Source organism: Rhinichthys klamathensis, unplaced genomic scaffold (assembly GCF_029890125.1).
Source record: "Rhinichthys klamathensis goyatoka isolate OS25496 unplaced genomic scaffold, OSU_Roscu_1.1 h1tg000056l_1, whole genome shotgun sequence".
Lineage (NCBI taxonomy): Eukaryota > Metazoa > Chordata > Actinopteri > Cypriniformes > Leuciscidae > Rhinichthys > Rhinichthys klamathensis.
Window position 1 is genome coordinate 1,503,192 of NW_026606601.1, and position 17,639 is coordinate 1,520,830.

Here is a 17,639-nt window from a genome sequence, read left to right on the forward strand (position 1 = left end):
TTTTGCCTTTTTTATACAGCTTACCAAAAAGCACTGGATTTAACAAGCAACCAAAACATTGACTCATAGCGAAAGCAAGTCAAGCTCAAACCATTTCAACTTTGTTTATTTATTGATATTTACCGTGTGAATAGTTATTATCACCAAGCACAGACCTGTGTGACCTGTCTCCTGACTTGGCCTGTGTCCACAGCTCTATCTGTTATTACTGTGGCGTCATTGGTATGTGTTGGGACGTGACTGACATGTTCCAGCTGTACAGGCTAAAAATGTTTTTGAATGCAGAATCACTGCAGCGTCCAGCAGGTCAAGATGTTCCTAATATAGCCGAGACATTTCCTGAGAGACAGCGAGTGATTAAAACACCTCATATTAGTAGGCATATGTAGGCCTTGTTGAATTAGATTTTAATTGATTCTCCACAATGGTTTAATTCCTTATGATCTATCCATCTATCCATCCATCCTGTAATTCAAGATATTCAAGAAAATATATTTTATGTATATTATGTATAAGATGTTTTGGTATATGTGCTATTAGATAGATAGATAGATAGACAGACAGACAGACAGACAGACAGACAGACAGACAGACAGACAGACAGACAGACAGACAGATAGATAGATAGATAGATAGATAGATAGATAGATAGATAGATAGATAGATAGATAGATAGATAGATAGATAGATAGATAGATAGATAGATAGATAGATAGATAGATAGATAGATAGATGGGGATGGATGGATAGATAGATATTATAGTATTATAGTAACACAATTTATTATTTTTAGAACTTTCATATACGATTATATAATTTATATATAGTAAACTATATTTACTATATTATAGTTATGTAGCCTAGTTATAGTTATGTAAAAAAAACTGTCATATAAAATTAAATTGTTTTTGGGCGTGTTCAAAAATCCTATTCCTTTTCTTTAAACGAAAACAAAGGATCGAATGCACTCATGTACACATTCCCGCGTAAGTAACATATAAAAAATTGCATAACACTGCGCAACAGTATCAACACAAACTTTCCCCTGATTCTATCTAATGAAGGGTGGGTGTGTCCGCTCGCCTCTGCCTCGCAGCGATTGGCTGAGCCACCTGTCAATCAGTGGGCGTGTGCGCTCGTGTTTTCGCATACTTCTCCTTTATACCTCAAGGCTTGAGCATCAAAATAAAGCACTAACACATAAAACGCGGACAATGAGGGGTGCCAGCCGGTCCAAAAACACGCAGATTCTGGATAAGAGGGGTAAGGAACATGAGGTTATGGCTGTTCTATGGCGGAAGCAGCTGGTATTGTGTACGCGACGAGGAAGAAGTAAACAAGACTCTGTCACGTAGGCGCGTGTGTGTTGGACTCAACAGTCCACGAGCTGTTTATTTGAGCATGATTATATATATATATATATGGCCTGTTAATAATATACTCACATAACCTATGGTTATACATTGATGTAAACCATGCATGTGGTCTAAAAATAAACTGACGCTGTGTTCTGTGTAATGCATTGAATGAATGAAGATAAGCACATAGTGTTCAGGTCATGTGCTGCATGCATTGAAATGCATTGAGGTTTTATGTGCACCAAAGATCGATTTCATTTGGGCTGTGAAGCGTTTTGTGTAATTTAAGTAGTGTTTGTGTTGGGCATGTCATTCATGCTGTGGAGGAGTTGAGGTCAAATCATGGCCATATTTGTTAGATTACTGACGTGGAGGTAAACTGCAGCTTGTCCAGTTGTAAAAATAGAATACTATGACCTAGAGAGAAGACAAAAATCAGCAGGATTTTATCATTAAGGTTATCAGCAAATGAGAAATATTATAACGAACACAGCTACTGTAGCATTTCTTCCAGATTTGTTCAAATAACAGGAAAATGAGGAGCTTGACATGCAGTAATGCATAGCAATTTGGGCTGGTAATTAAATGGTTGTAGGTTTGTATCCCTAAAGTATCCATGAAGTATCGCCGAATCCATTGTGATGGGAAAGTCAGTCAGATTCCAAACTAGTACACATAAGAACTAAAGCCAATGGAATCACAAATCAGAGATTTCAAGCTATGACAGTTTATCATATGTTACCAGTAGGAGACAAGATAAGCTGTTTTTGGTGATTATGATATGATTTGAGAGATTATGATTTGTTGTTTGCAGAATGACTTTAACATATTCCACACCCACTTTTCCTCGACCCACCAGGTCGAGTTTTCCCAGGAAATCTGAATGCTGATATACGCGTCTGATTTACTACCTGCAAAATATGATTCATAGTTTGACAATAGACTCTATTGTATAATAAAATCTAGAATTGGGAGTGAAATGTATGATTGTAGAGGTTTTGTGGTTTACTAGTTCCTTATCCAGAACAGCTTAGTTTCAGTTGAAGGATCTGTTGCAAGTCATGGTTGTTTTTTCCCATTTTTTAAGAAAATGTTTACGCTACCAGGAGAAAAGTCTGTTACTAATACATGTGTGTTGTTAAATATGAAACTGTCCTTTAACTTAAGCTGATCTATTGATGTGTTTGCTGAAAAAAGCAATCTAACATTGCGTAGCCTCACTGTTTTTCTACCTTAGATGATCTGTTAACACATTTCAGTGCCAAGACATTGTGCACTGATGATGTTTCTCACAAATCACTGTTATTATCAAGCTATACTCACAGCTGAAGTCAAATCCCCTACCCACAATCCATAGGGTGCGTAGCCAACATGTCTCTTTCTTGCCATCTAGTGGATAATTTGTGTGTAGTATTATGACTTTGACTTTACTTTAACTTCCAAAATGTAAGAAAAAGAAGGTTCTGACATTTTTTTTAGCCTTAAAATATATTATTGTAATTGGCTGCAGTTTTTGAAGGGCAGTGGTTTGATGTTTTAGGTTTAAGCTGAGTCTATGATCTTTCACACTGCTAATTTTGAAGGTGAACTTTGACCTAATTTACATTATTTTGCAACTGCGTTTAATACAAGCATCATCTTTATGTCCTAATGTCCCTGGGACAACAGGTTTTACGGGATAGTCGGATTTTTCCAGTTTTCTTACTGATCTATCCATGTTACAGCTTGCCAACACACTGCAAAGGCCATTGGAAAATGATCAGTGTAAACCAGTACCGTTTGTTTTTTTGTGTGCATTTAATTTAATTTAGGAATTTAAGTCTCAGACATGTATATTAATTTTGTAAATAGTTTCAAAATTACACTAAAACATTCAAATAATAAAAAAGTCTATAAAAAAATAATTCAAATGTCCAGTACCACATGGCGCTCGGATTAGCAATTGAAAAAGCCTACTGTGTCATATTCGATATGCAAATTTCTAAGGCCTCAGATTAGCAACATGATCAAAAACTTTGCTTAAAAATCTGTTTTTACAATATACTATGTCTTCTGTCATCAGATTGATAGTTAATGCTTTTTTTTTTTTTTTTTTTAAAGGCCTTTTAGTGCAATCCTAAAAACGTCCCTCTTCAGGTTGTGGTTTGCATGCCTTTTTGTTGTGAAATCGTTAATTATTAGTAAACATTAAATATTAATTACAAGATGAACGTTTACTCGACTGAAGCTACTTCCGTTTACGTGATTATTCATTCATTAGTTTTTTGGAAAATCATGTTAAAATGTAGGCTATGTATCAAAGACGATGCAACAGGCTTTGAATCTCTAAATCTTTGGATTGCATTATGTTTTGCCCCCCACAATTAAAACTACAGAGCTTTGATCATAAAACTAAGCATTTAAATATCATCTTATAAGACACATTATTGGGGGACGTAGAGTGGCAACTCATATTCAGTAAACTGATCCATTTAAAAGTATATATTTTCCTCTTACTATTATTTAATGTCAGGCTTTACAGGGTTAAAAATACCATTAGGCTATATAATGCAAATGTTGCTATTAGAACTAAAAAAGAATAATCAAAAGGGCGATTTTTTTTTTTAGCTTACTGGTGAAATTTGTAAACTAAAAATGATAATAATTTAAATCGAGAATCCAAAATAATTGTATCTTAAAGTATCTTTCACACAGCGCGTTGATCTCAGGAAATTATTAAAAATTGCTAGAGTGCCTTCTGTGTGAACCGGGATGGGGACCTATAACATTGCAGGTATTGTCCCGAATTTCGACCATAGACAGTAAAAGAAAGATTTCGACCCCTTTCCAAATGATTACACCCCTCGTTGAAGTCAGTACCTGATTGCCTAATCCTAACCCCACCCCTAATCCTAACCCCCTCCCCCACAACGCTGAGCAATATCCAGTAACCACAAACGACTGATGACTAGTCTACCCACAACAGCGCTGAGAAAAGTAACGGATACCACGTGACCACGTCGTCTATTCAACAGAATGGATAGAATGATCATTACACCGACCGACGAACAATTATAACTGTTGCGTTGAAAATAGAATATAAATCCAGTAAACCACATATTTTAGGAAGCATTATATCTGTCCTACGCTTAATCACTATGTTAAAAATGTACACCTGGCATTACGGTAAAGTGTCGTAGCTGCGCATCTCTTCGTGCCTTTACGGTAGGGCCGTTCCCTACCAGTCTCATGACATTCTTCCCCGCTGTCTTTAGTGCGCACTGACGGTAATGGACGTTCGTGTGTTGAGACGACGAATATAATGAGTGTAATAGAGAACAACACGGAGCAATGCGGAAATAGTCTAACCCGAGAGCTCACACAGAATCCTTTAAAGAAAATATGGGTGCCATCCTCCAAAAACGGCCTTCCAGAGAGACACATTAGTCAAAGAAAGGGTAAGTATGGATGAAAGGATGAGAGCCGGACACTGATGCTGGAGTCGGATGAGGGTTAAAGGGGCTTTCTGATGCAATACTTCAATGGTGATACAATTTAACAATTGTCTGAAACAAATCTAGAGGCTTTTTGTGTGATTGCATTTTTTAAATTAAACATTAAATGCGATTTAAGAAGATTACATACATTGAAATGAATGATTATGAGTTATGTATATTTGTAAATAACGTTCATTATAACAATGTAAATTGTCACATAATATTCCGCAGTTCACTAGTAAATGCATTTTCAAATAAACTATATAAATATATAGTCATACTAAAAATAATAGCCTAATAATAATAATTATATAAAAATGAAATTATTTCACATATGTTCAGCGTTCCCACGGTAAAAACCTGGAAATATTAGGGAATTTAAAAATGATGTTTTCTATGCCAGGGAAAGTCATGGATATTAATAACATCTTAAAAGTCATGGAAATCTTTATAATAAAAGTAAAACAAATGATCAGTTATGCTCTGCTCTAAAATATTTCAACGGCTAAATATTGCTCTTGTAAAACTATTCTGTTCTTGATTTGTTAAAGAACTGTTTCACCTCTCAAAAGCTATACGAATATCAATATTGGTGTATTTCTTTAAATACTTTATAATTTAAAAAGTACAGACAGACCAAGAACAATAATTTTCAAACATTTTAGATTGCAGCAATTTGCAGGACTATGTGGACATCGATATGATATTATGCAATTTGATGTGGAGATACCAAAATGACTTATGCTCTACAATGACAACTCAGATTTTATTAATGCAATAAAAAGGTCAGCTAAACTGCACACATAGATTAAAACATTTCTGTGTAAACACCATTTGGTGTGATGAATGACAGATCACCTGTAGTATATGTGGAGAATATTATTGTCAAACATATCTCCTAAGTGTTTATGAGCTGCTTTTCTTTTTTCTTCCAGTATGCATGACCAACTGCCCCACACTTATAGTAACCGTGGGTCTCCCGGCCAGAGGAAAGACCTACATCTCCAAGAAACTGACACGCTACCTCAACTGGATTGATGTTCCGACGAAAGGTACAAAGCACATGCAGTGTGATTCTCATATAAAATGATGATTTGTGACGGCTGTTTAAATGCTGGCCAAGCGTTTATCATCAGAATATCATCAGTGGCTTTGCTGATCCTGAAATTGGTTTGTCTTGTTTTTTTTTTTACTTCCGCAGAGTTTAACGTTGGGCAGTACAGACGTGAATGTGTGAAGATATACAAATCCTTTGAGTTCTTCAGGCCAGATAATGAAGAGGGGCTTAAAATAAGGAAGTAAGACATAGTTTATCAATGGTGGCCTTTTAAAATATGAAATAAAACCACAGGTTTAAAAATGCTAAGAGTATTTAGAAGCTCATGTGATTTCTTGTCTCTTTTAGGCAGTGTGCACTGGCAGCTCTCAATGACGTTCGGCAGTTCCTCACAGATGAAGGCGGCCAGGTGGCGGTAAGGAAAACATTATTTCAACACATTGAATTGAACAGAGAATTTTATACAAATACTGTAAGTATAAGTTATCTAGGCTAAGTTAACATTATTCCGTATAGGGACGTCACGCCATTTGGAGCAGCCATCTTGACGGAATAGAAAGTGCTAAGCCGCCGGTGATAATACAGCTCGTCGCGAAATATTCCTATCATGCCCGAGCGATGCTGTGTATTTGGATGCGATCAGATACGTGATCATACAAAAGGAATATCTTTATACCGTATCCCAAAAGAAACAAAACGGAGAAAAGTGGTTGGTGGCAATAAACAGGCAAAACGCATACATGCATTCCTAGATCAGTTAATTCGTTAGGCCTATTATCACATTACATTCTTTCGTTTTCAAATACCAAAAGCTGATCTTGTATTTTATTTGACACTTCTTATAAATCGTTAGAAACACAGGTTGAGACAACAGTCTCAATGACAGTTTATCATACTACAGTGACAGTCAGTGATAAGTATAAAAAGTATAAGCATAGGCTATTATTTCGTTTTTCTTGGATCAAAATAGATTAAACAAATTCATTAAAGATACACTTAATCTTGTTGGTGATTTTGTTTTGTGTTTTTGCCTGTAAACTCAGTTTAAAAATTATTACAGGTACTATAATTTGGTGATAAAAATACATTGACCAACCTTTGCGGTGATGATTGAAAAATAATTTTCTTTTAATGAAGCTCCGGTGTAGCGTGATGGCAGTGAATAAGGTAGCTGTAATGTCACCGAACTCAATGTCAGGAAGTTTTTCTACACATTTAATGCCTGTAAAAAGAACTTGTGGTGCTTCATATGAATATATGATTCCTAATTCCTTTATCTTCCTCTTGTATATTTATTTTTGTGATGCTAATAATAAGTGCGATGACATGACGTGGTGGGGGAAAAGGTCGATTCTGTTCAGTATTGAGATATTTTGCACCATGATTTTACGCATGCAATTATATCAATACTGTAGCGCAAAGTATTGCAATATTTAGGCTAATTATACTAATAATTATATTATTAGTATAATAATATACTAATAATTATATTCATAATTACCGTCAAAATGGCTAGGGGTCACGTGACTGGGAGATCCCTATACATTTAAACACGCATTTAGATACCACACTTAGATATCTATAACGTTAACTATATTAGCGTCCACACTAGCGATCTATATCGTTCTGTTTATTCTAAGCGTGCACTGCAGTTTTGTTGTATGTTACTTTAAATGCTCAAGCTCTTTAAAGCAGGATGGATTCAGATTGGATGTCAATGTTTCGACGTATTGTTCATCAGCTGGAAATAATCGTTCTGAAAGTGATTCCAATGATATAGTTGTTTTGTGCCATTATCGTTATACACTCTGCCTTTCTTTTATATTTAGAATGATTTGTAGAACTACATCTTTTTTGTTATCGTTAAAGTTATCCTCCTTGGTATGACCGGGCCTTAAGACGGCGGTTTTATCCTGTGAAAACTGAGCTTTTTGAAGACGCTTTCCCAAGTTGATAAATTTGAAAACACTGTTTTGATGTTGTTGTGTGGACTGTGAAAACAGAGGTATTTCAAAACCATGATGCATGTTTAGTCATGTAATGCATATTGTACCTATAGATATCTATGGCTGTACCAGCATGGGCCTGCTACGTGCGGTTCACTTTCACAGTGTTGCTAAAGATACATGTTACTTTGTACAATCTTAATATTATATTCCTGCAAAGATGACAGAAAATTTGAGTTGATGTTGAAAACACCACTTTCAAATGGCATGTATCCAGATTAATATGGACGTAGCTTAGACGTAGGTGTCGTGTTGGCGGCCCTGAGTTAATGGCTAGTGGTCGTTGGGACGGAAGTGAATCAATTAAAACTTAACTTTAGCTGGAAAATAACTTTATTCTAGAGCTGTCATAAAGCCAAAACAATCTCTGTTACTTTAATTTCCTATTATCACTGTAAAGCAGCTTTGGAACAATCTACGTTGTTAAAAGCGATATATAAATGAAGATGACTTGACTAGTATATTAGGTGTGTCCCAATATTTGCACTCATGCACTATTCTATTCCGTTTTGTAGTGTAAATAGACCTTATTCACTGCAGTTTAAACGCCTGGATAATTCACTTAACCTAAAAAATGAAGTGTGGAATGTTGGACACTTTATGCACTCAACTGTTGCAGCTTTAATTACCGGTATGTAGCGGTACATACAAAATAACCTTATACAATTTATACACTACACGGTTGAGTACATAGTGAATAAGTGTATAGTGCGTCATTTAGGACACAACTATTTTCTCTCTTTAGCTCCAACTTAACCTCTGGCCATGTTGATCTTCATTTCTTTGTTTTTGTTTTATGCATTTACCCTTTTTTGCTTTACAATCTTCAGGTTTTTGATGCCACAAACACAACAAGAGAGAGGAGAGAGACAATCATCAGATTTGCAGAGCAGAATGGTTTCAAGGTGCTGGAAATTGAATAATTCATCTACGATGTTTATCTCATGTGTTTCTCACTTCAGCGGTTTTAAAACACTCTTTTCACATCACAGGTTTTCTTTGTAGAATCTGTGTGTGAAGACCCTGACGTTATTGCAGAGAACATTGTGGTAAGTCTCAGAAAAGCAGAATGTTTTTTTCTCACCTTGTTTTGACTGTTTTGGGCCTAAATTTGTGGTTTTGGTTTTCAGCAAGTGAAGTTGGGCAGCCCAGACTACACGCACTGTAACACAGAAGAGGCTGTAGCAGACTTTATGAAGAGGATAAAATGTTATGAAAACTCCTATCAGCCACTGGATGAGGAACTGGACCGGTAAATGCCATTTTGGTGCTGTTGAATTAAATCCAATCTATCTTGAATCCATGAATTTAACCTCTTTTTTTGTTTTGGTGTGTTCAGGGACCTTTCGTTCATAAAGATCATCGATGTGGGAAGGCGGTACCTAGTAAACCGGGTTCAGGACCACATACAGAGCCGAATAGTTTACTACCTCATGAACATCCACATCACACCCCGCTCCATCTACTTGTGCCGGCATGGAGAGAGTGATCTGAACGTCAAAGGTCGTATCGGAGGAGATTCAGGCCTTTCGGCAAGGGGAAAGCAGGTAAGCTGTTAAGGCCTATTTACATCGAGCTATTGTTTTTAGCTTAACAAACAAGCAGAAAAATAGCTTGAGGCTTGACGGTCTTGAAATATGCTGTTGTGGGAGCATTTCTAACAGTAAGAGGAAGTGCATTCCATAACCTGGGTGCAGTGACTGAGAAAGCTCTCTCCCCTATTAATTTTAATCTACAAGGAGGCTCCTGAAGAGGAGGAGAATCAGCAGAACGAAGAGAACAAGAAGGCGTGTACAGGGTGACTAAGTCACAGATATAAGAGGAGCTATTCCATGCCTAGCCTTGTATGTTAGTGTGAGAGTTTTAAAAACGACACGCGACTGAACAAGAAGCCAATGCATACTATAAAGCACACCTGTGATGCTTGAACATGTGTTGCTTAAAGTAACAACAGGTAACTTTTCAGCCTTCATAATATATTTCCAAGTCTCTTGTGATGGTACATCGACTTACAATAGGTTGAATGACACGTCTGCCATAGCCTGACGGGGTCTGTAGCGTTTTTAATCGTACTTTTAAACTTCGGGTTTCGGGTAGTAACCGGCGAACAAAGAGAACTACAAAATTCGACTGCTTTACGGCATATACGTCACTTCCACCACCACCCCCACTTCCTTAAAATCGGACTTGCGAGCCAAATGTTATAGTCATGGCCGAAGCAGCACAGAAAAACAAGAAAGCAAAGGTTTTATCGGAGCAAAGCAAAAAGAGAAAAAGAGAAAGTGATCGCGTTAAAGGCAGAACGAGGATCAACATTGCAGAGCTGCCAACTCTCACGCATTGGCCGTGAGACACCCGCTTTTGATTGGTTTCACACGCTCACACGCCACACACCCGGTTTCTCACGCTAAATTGTCAACCCGGTCGGTCAAATGCCTGAAAGATGAGTTTATCTATAGATCTCTACCTGTTGAGCCACTCGTGATCGACAAGTTATACCGCAAATTAGTTCAAATCTCCCGGAATCTAGAGCGAGCGCGCACGCGAGACAGAGACTGTGCTCCAACGCGCGCGGACGGCAGAGAGAGAAAGCGAGCGAGCGAGAGACCTTGCGTGTGCAGGGAGCATCGAACCCTCCATCGAAAAAAGAATGCCTCTCTCTAACCTCTCTAATTCGCTAGAGTAGTAGCGAATTATCAATCTGGTAGCTAGTAAACGATATTCTAGTTTTTGATGGTTAGCTATCGCTAGTATTCTCGTTCTGATTTGAACTTTGCAATCGATGAAATGCCAATAGCAAATGTTTGACCTAAAAAGTGTAGTCTACTCAACATGTACAAAGAAAGGAGGAAGATTATTAATAAAATCATATTTTAGGATACCTAACATGTCTGTGATATTTGTTTATTTGTCTTGCCTCAAGCTATAATGCAAATCGATTTGTAAAATTTGCAGATTCATTTATGGTAGCTTGATATTATAATATTGACGATATATGGTTATTATCAACCACTCAAACATTGCATTGAAGTATCATATAGATTCAGTAAAACGGTAACCAATAGACTAGGCTACTATAATGATGCTGGCTTGTAAACGCGATCATTTGTCGTTATAAAAAAAATAAAACACATGAAATTATATTCATATGACATGCTGAAATATATGCCACTGTACCTGGGATGAAGACATTTCACACACGCGAGAACACCTGCATGTGACCTCCTCCTACAGTGTTCAGGGCTATCATGGTTGTCAACAAATGCACGTGCATGTAGGATGACAGTTTACGACAGTAGTAGAGGACAATACTGTTTCCCAACTGTAGGGGGAGCCCGAGAGCAAAAAACGACCTGTTGTTACTTTAATTCTGGATATACTGCAGCTGTTTGATTGATTTAGCAGTTAAACCAACAAATAGTTTAGTACAATAATCAATCCGGGAAGTAACAAATGTGCAAATTAGCCTTTCGGCATCAGGCAGAGTGAGAGTAAGGCCTAATTCTAGCAATGTTTGGTGAATGCATAGATGATCAAGTTTAAATATTAATATGTGAGTCTAATGTCAGATGAGAATTAGAGAAAAATTAAGAAAATATAAATCATGGTTTCCACAAAAATATTAAGCAGCACAACTGTTTCCAAAATGTTTCTTGAGCACCAAATCAGCATATTAGGATGATTTCTGAAGGATCATGACACTGAAGACTAAAGGAATAAATTACATTTTAAAATATATTAAAATAGAAAACTATTTTAAATTGTAGAAATATTTCAAAATATGACTGTTTTTACTGCATTTTTTATTAAATAAATGCAGCCTTGCTGAGCATAACAGACTTCAAAAAAAAAATGTTACTGACCCCAAACTTTTTGAACAGTAGTGTAGATTAATGGATATATTAATAAACGTTAGACATTATAATAATTTAATACTCAAATGCACTGGATCCAGAAACCAACAGTGTGAATTGAACACTTGCATCAGTTCAAATGATTGATTGTATTTTTTATTTATTTCTACAAAACTGACCTCAGCTGAACAGTGACACGATTTTCTTTTTAGAGCTGCTTTACAGCTGGATTGAACTCATTGAATCATTATTTTGAATTATTAATCATGTTTATCCCTGTAAAGCCACTTTGAAAAACAATCTGCATTGTATAAAGCAACAAAGCTCACTTGACTTGACAAAACAGTATAACAGGTTTATATCTGCCATTTATCAGTTATTAGCCATAACATGCAAGTAATTATCAGTCCAACTGAAGTGTCTGTGCTTCTGTGTTAGTTAGCAATTAAAACCTGTTTTGTTTTTCATTCCCTCTCAGTTTGCTGACGCTTTGGGCCAGTTTATCCAGTCGCAGAGTATCAGTGATTTGAAGGTGTGGACGAGTCAGATGAAGAGGACCATACAGACGGCAGAAGCTGTGGATGTACCATATGAACAGTGGAAAGCTCTCAATGAGATAGATGCCGTAAGTATCTTGTTTATGAATGTTAAACAAAATCTGCCCTTATTTTCGGGATATTGTGTTAATGGACTCCGTTGATTCTCTGTGTGTGTGTGTGTGTGTGTTTAGGGTGTTTGCGAGGAGCTCATGTATGAGGAGATCCAGCTAAAGTTTCCTCTGGAGTTTGCATTACGGGACCAGGACAAATATCGTTATCGCTATCCCAAAGGAGAGGTCAGTTTACATGAAATCAGTTTTCTTTTAATCAGTGCATTTGCCACATACATCATAGCGAGATGTATTTTAGCTTTCATATTTTATCATTCGGTGTTTGTGTTGCTCTTTTATGTCCCTTTGGCGACAAAGAGCTTTTCCTCGCATTTTAAACACTCATCAAATAAATGTTGCTGGTTGGTTGCTAGGCTCTCTATTACTCGTGGCCAAATCCTCCCAAATGGAGTAAACAAGTCTCTTTTTTAGGCTGTATTGAAGTTGTTCCCAAACTGCCTAATTGACATTTTCATTCGGTGTTATTACTCTGACTGAGCACATCAGACACAATTACCCTGCGCCCGCCGCACATACACGCTTCCATTTGCTCCTCTCATCTGCCAGGTTGTGTGTGTGTGTGTGTCTGTTCTTCAGAGCAGTTCTCATTTAGATCAATATCTCAAACCTGTTTACTCAGAGAGTGTTAAAGCAGTTCACTGTTCTCACTATATTAGATAAAGACTGGGTGCAAGGTCCTCGTCATATGTTTAAGTTTGTGTGTGCTGTAAGGTTAAGGGTGTGTGGATTAGGACTACACATCATTTAATATCAATTAACTTTGTAATATTACAGTTGCGCATGTCAATTGTTGTTAGATGCGAGAGCAGTTTCTGTGAACGTATGATTTGAACTGAAGGGAACTCTCTTACTGTGCACTACCAAAACATTCGTGTTTGATAATAGGTCTCTTATTTAATATAATGAGTTTTAATGGATTTAATGATCAGTGTTTAGTGAAAATCATCCGACATCAATTGAAAAATGCATAGATTAATAGAGATATTAATCTTTGGATTTGAAGAATCGTATATCAGATTGTTTAAATGAACATCTCTCTCCTCACAGTCCTATGAAGACTTGGTCCAGCGTCTGGAACCCGTGATCATGGAGTTAGAGCGGCAGGAAAACGTTCTGGTCATCTGTCATCAAGCCGTCATGAGATGCCTGCTGGCCTACTTTCTGGACAAGACTGCAGGTGATGACCACCATGACACCACTCATGAAGAGACTGATACACGTATCTCTTATTAAATCCCAGTTCACTTGCACTGATGAGTAAAAAGGAATCTAAAGTCTTCCTGTTTGCTGTGTTTTTCGTCTCCTGCAGAGGAACTTCCATATCTGAAATGCCCTCTACACACAGTATTGAAGTTAACACCAGTGGCCTATGGTAAGGCAGGAAATCTTTCTCGACTAACCTGGGCATTATTCTTTAAATAATGCTTTTCAAGTGTTGATTGTGAATCTTCCTGTGTCTTCAGGCTGTAAGGTGGAGTCAGTCTGTTTGAAAGTCGAGGCTGTTAATACACACAGAGACAGACCTACGGTAAGACTCATAAATGCAGTCACTTAGGTGGTTAAAAGCTTCCCCATCTGTTGTGGCTGAAGGGAAAGTGTGCAGTCAGTCTGTAGTTACACTTGAGAACTCTTCTGTGTAATAAAGTGATTAAGCCTCGTGGTCTCCTGGGCCTCAGCCGTTGCATGATAAATGTGGTCTTCGGCTCATTGATGAATTTACCCAGGGTGAAACACATTATTAGGTTTACTGTAGCATGCCAGTTTATGAAACATATCGCCATTTTTGAGTTTACAACTGGAAGTTTGTTTCTGCCACAGAATAAAAAATAAAAAAGGTAATTCAGAGTTTTTTTTCTTGCAATTCAGAGTTTATATCTCACAATTCTCTCTCATAGTTTTGAGTTTATATCCCGCAATTCTGACTTTTTTTCTTTCTCTCTCTCATAGTTTTGAGTTTATATTCCGCAATTCTGACTTTTTTTCTTTCTCTCTCTCATAGTTTTGAGTTTATATTCTGCAATTCTGACTTTTTTCTTTCTCTCTCTCATAGTTTTGAGTTTATATTCCGCAATTCTGACTTTTTTCTTTCTCTCTCTCATAGTTTTGAGTTTATATCCCGCAATTCTGACTTTTTTTCTTTCTCTCTCTCATAGTTTTGAGTTTATATCCCGCAATTCTGACTTTTTTCTTTCTCTCTCTCATAGTTTTGAGTTTATATCCCGCAATTCTGACTTATTCCTCAGAATTTGCTAGTTTACATTCCGCAATACTGACTTTTTTCTCAGAATTGTCAGATATAAATTGGCAATTGCGCCAAAAAAAGTCAGTTCAAAATTTAGATTTTTTCCCCATGCAATTGTGATTTTATATCTTGCAATTCGGACTTTATAACTTACAGTTCTCACTTTTTTCAGCATTTATCTCACAATTCAGACTTTTTTTATCATAGTTGTAAATTTATATCTCACAATTATGACTTTTTTTCTCAGAACTTTCTAGTTTATATCCTGCAATTATGACTTTTTTGTCAAATATAAACTTGCAGTTGCAACGAAAAAAAGTTAAATTAAAATTCTCTTTTTTTTTCTGTCTTGCAATTGTGAGTTAATATCTTGCAATTCGGACTTTATAATCTCACAATTCTGAATTTTTTCTCAGAACTGTGAGATATAAACTTTCAATTGTGAGATAAAAAGTTGCAATTACCTTTTTTTACCTTTGTATTTCATGGCGGAGACGAGCTTCCATACTCTATCCGGCTGTTTTTTCACATAGCCAAAAGCTCATTGTTTTGGTCTTGTTTTCCTCTTGATTTGTGTGTGGACTGATGCAATTTTTTTTTACGGTTCTGTTACATCGTCGTCACGCACTCACCTCATCTATTAACGTGACGTCATTCCCTGTGTTTGCTTCAAACAGAACGTAGATGTGTCACGGCAGGCGGAAGAGGCTTTGTTAACAGTGCCAGATCATCAATGACAGATCCTTGTTCCTCACACACCATTGTCCCATCCCCATTCCCATTGTTTTTTTAAGGATTGTAGACATTCTAAAATGCATCTACTGCATTGCCTAAAAAACATAGGCAGATTTTACAGCTCAATAAATGCCTTTTGAATTACAACTCGGAAGCGATGAACTCTGAGATAATTATGTACAGAATTAACTTGTTATTCAGTTTGTGTTCCTCTGTTCATTGATGTGTTAATACTAAGCTGCACTTTATCACAAATACACACTGAAGTTTTTCAGTTCCTGCTGCACATGAATGTAACCGCTGCTATGAGGGAACACCAGTCACTCCAGTAGCATGTGCATTTTATTTATTGTGCAGGTAAATGAATGCATTTGTAAATTAGGTTGGGTTTTAGCTGGTTAATTTTACATTATTGTCTTGTTAGTAATTATTCGTCTCTTCATAATTTAGGAATGTGTATTGTGTATATAAGAATGGTGAAGTTTTGTAGCTGGCAGAGCCTTATTGTGCTCTTGGAAGAAAGACATTTTAGATTTTACGTACTAATTCATAGTCATTTTTTCAATTATTTGAAACACTAAGGAATGTCATGATGTGAAACTGTCCTCTTCTGGTTACTGAGGAGGAAAAATCTCTACTGTAATGTCTATTTGCGATGCTAATAAAATGTATTTGAATAGTGAAATCCTGTCTCTCTTTACATTCACTCACAATTCTGTCTGTCGTTAAAGAACAAAGACAGAACAGCTTCTGACACATAATTGCAATACACTGCAAAATTTCTTCTAAATAAACTACCATAAAATGATAACATGAACAAGGCAGAAACCATATTACAGTCAGTGATAAAAGGCAGCAATGTGCTTTGTGTCAGTGGACTTTGACCTGAAGTCACAGGGAGATATTAAGCTGATCATATCAAATGTTTCATACGATTTTATATCACCTCATCTTTTGTCCCATGACCCTTGACCCCTGTGATTACATGCTGAAACAATTATTTATATATATTGCTTTATTTTTTTTAAGAGTACCAGTTCAGAAACAAAGGTCTTAAGTTACATGTTTCAAGATAACAGGTAGATTTGAAAAAATCAACCATATAATAATCTGTCATTTTCTGTTCTTTTCCTAGAACGTTAATGTGCACCGTACTGCCGAGGACGCCCTACAGACCGTCCCGCCACACCTCTGACCTACAACCACTCCGCCTTCTCACCGTTCACTACACCTGTGTCTCTGATCCAAGCCTGGGATTACCATTAAAAGGTCAACCCTGCCTTCAGATAGACTCCCGGTCAAGTTTTGGTCTGTCTTGTAAACCTGGAATCAGTTGATGTGTAAGAGATCTACTGGTTGTATATAGTATGTGGTTTCTCACTCTATTTTTTGAAAGAGCCATTATCAGTTTACATGGCATGAGATACACGGAGCCCGGGAGATTTTTGTTTGCACTTAAGGGGTGTGGGAAATATGTGTTCCAGATGGATGTTGAATTAAATACTATGGTTCTTATATGTATATATATCTACAGATATGTCAATCATACCTATGGGATCTGCAGGTATGTATTTTGCTGCTCCAATATTTGTGCTCTCATTTTGTCAAATCTAAAAGGAAATCTCTCTGTTATTTTGAGGGATGGATGACAAAAATGTTGCTTGTTTGTGTGTGTGTGTACATACAAATCAAAGAAAAACACTCATTGTGTCAAAGAATTGTATTTACTTCAACTCCCTCTAATGAGAGCATCTTTATCTTTTTCTTCATTTTTTATATGCTTTACGAGTTTAAAAATAAACATTGACCTTTTTCATCTGACATTTAAATCAGACACTGATTATTGAAGTGCTAGTTATTTTAAATCAACACTGACAGTTGCTCAAGCAGGTATTTTTAAAACCTTTACATTTTATTCAGAGTAATTTTGCAAAATAAACTGACTTTCCAACAGTGATTTTAACTGCATTTTTTCTGAAAAATGTAAGTGCTTGTGAGAAACAACATAAGCTGTTTGTTACATTAACAAATTTGGGAACAAGATAAAAATCTCAGTATTTGTATTCATAATGTTAAACATCAATTTCCATATAAGGATTCAAATATAGTACAATCCGAGTCTGTAATTCCTTTTGTCCAGTAAAACATGTTTAGATCGATCGAAATGTTGCCTCGAACCATATCCAAAGAGTGCTGTGATAATTACTGTACTTTTGAAACAGATCTTGACTATATGAATGA

General features: G+C 36.5%; 1 protein-coding gene across 4 annotated transcripts; it reads left to right on the forward strand.

The window, feature by feature from the left end:
* Positions 1–1,112: 1,112 nt before the first annotated feature.
* On the forward strand, positions 1,113–16,936 carry pfkfb4a (6-phosphofructo-2-kinase/fructose-2,6-biphosphatase 4a). 4 transcript variants are annotated; one of them, XM_056248624.1, is made up of 14 exons: positions 1,113–1,263; positions 5,770–5,886; positions 6,036–6,132; positions 6,240–6,306; positions 8,728–8,802; positions 8,890–8,946; positions 9,028–9,149; positions 9,237–9,444; positions 12,230–12,376; positions 12,482–12,586; positions 13,469–13,598; positions 13,731–13,793; positions 13,885–13,949; positions 16,534–16,936. In XM_056248624.1, exons 1-14 carry the CDS (start codon positions 1,215–1,217, stop codon positions 16,591–16,593), a joined length of 1,362 nt encoding a protein of 453 aa, XP_056104599.1. In that variant the 5' UTR covers positions 1,113–1,214; the 3' UTR covers positions 16,594–16,936. The 4 variants fall into 4 exon arrangements, with proteins under 4 accessions (XP_056104599.1, XP_056104598.1, XP_056104601.1 ...); XM_056248623.1 differs by lacking the exon at positions 16,534–16,936 and adding an exon at positions 15,341–16,083; XM_056248626.1 differs by lacking the exon at positions 1,113–1,263 and adding an exon at positions 4,566–4,795.
* The last annotated feature ends 703 nt before the right edge of the window (positions 16,937–17,639 follow it).

Coding starts and splice junctions, on each gene's coding strand:
- pfkfb4a (XM_056248626.1), top strand. CDS start 4,660: ATGAGTGTAATAGAGAACAACACGGAGCAATGCGGAAATAGTCTAACC. Junction 8,947..9,027: donor TTATTGCAGAGAACATTGTG/GTAAGTCTCAGA, acceptor TTTGGTTTTCAG/CAAGTGAAGTTGGGCAGCCC. Junction 13,950..16,533: donor CACACAGAGACAGACCTACG/GTAAGACTCATA, acceptor TTCTTTTCCTAG/AACGTTAATGTGCACCGTAC.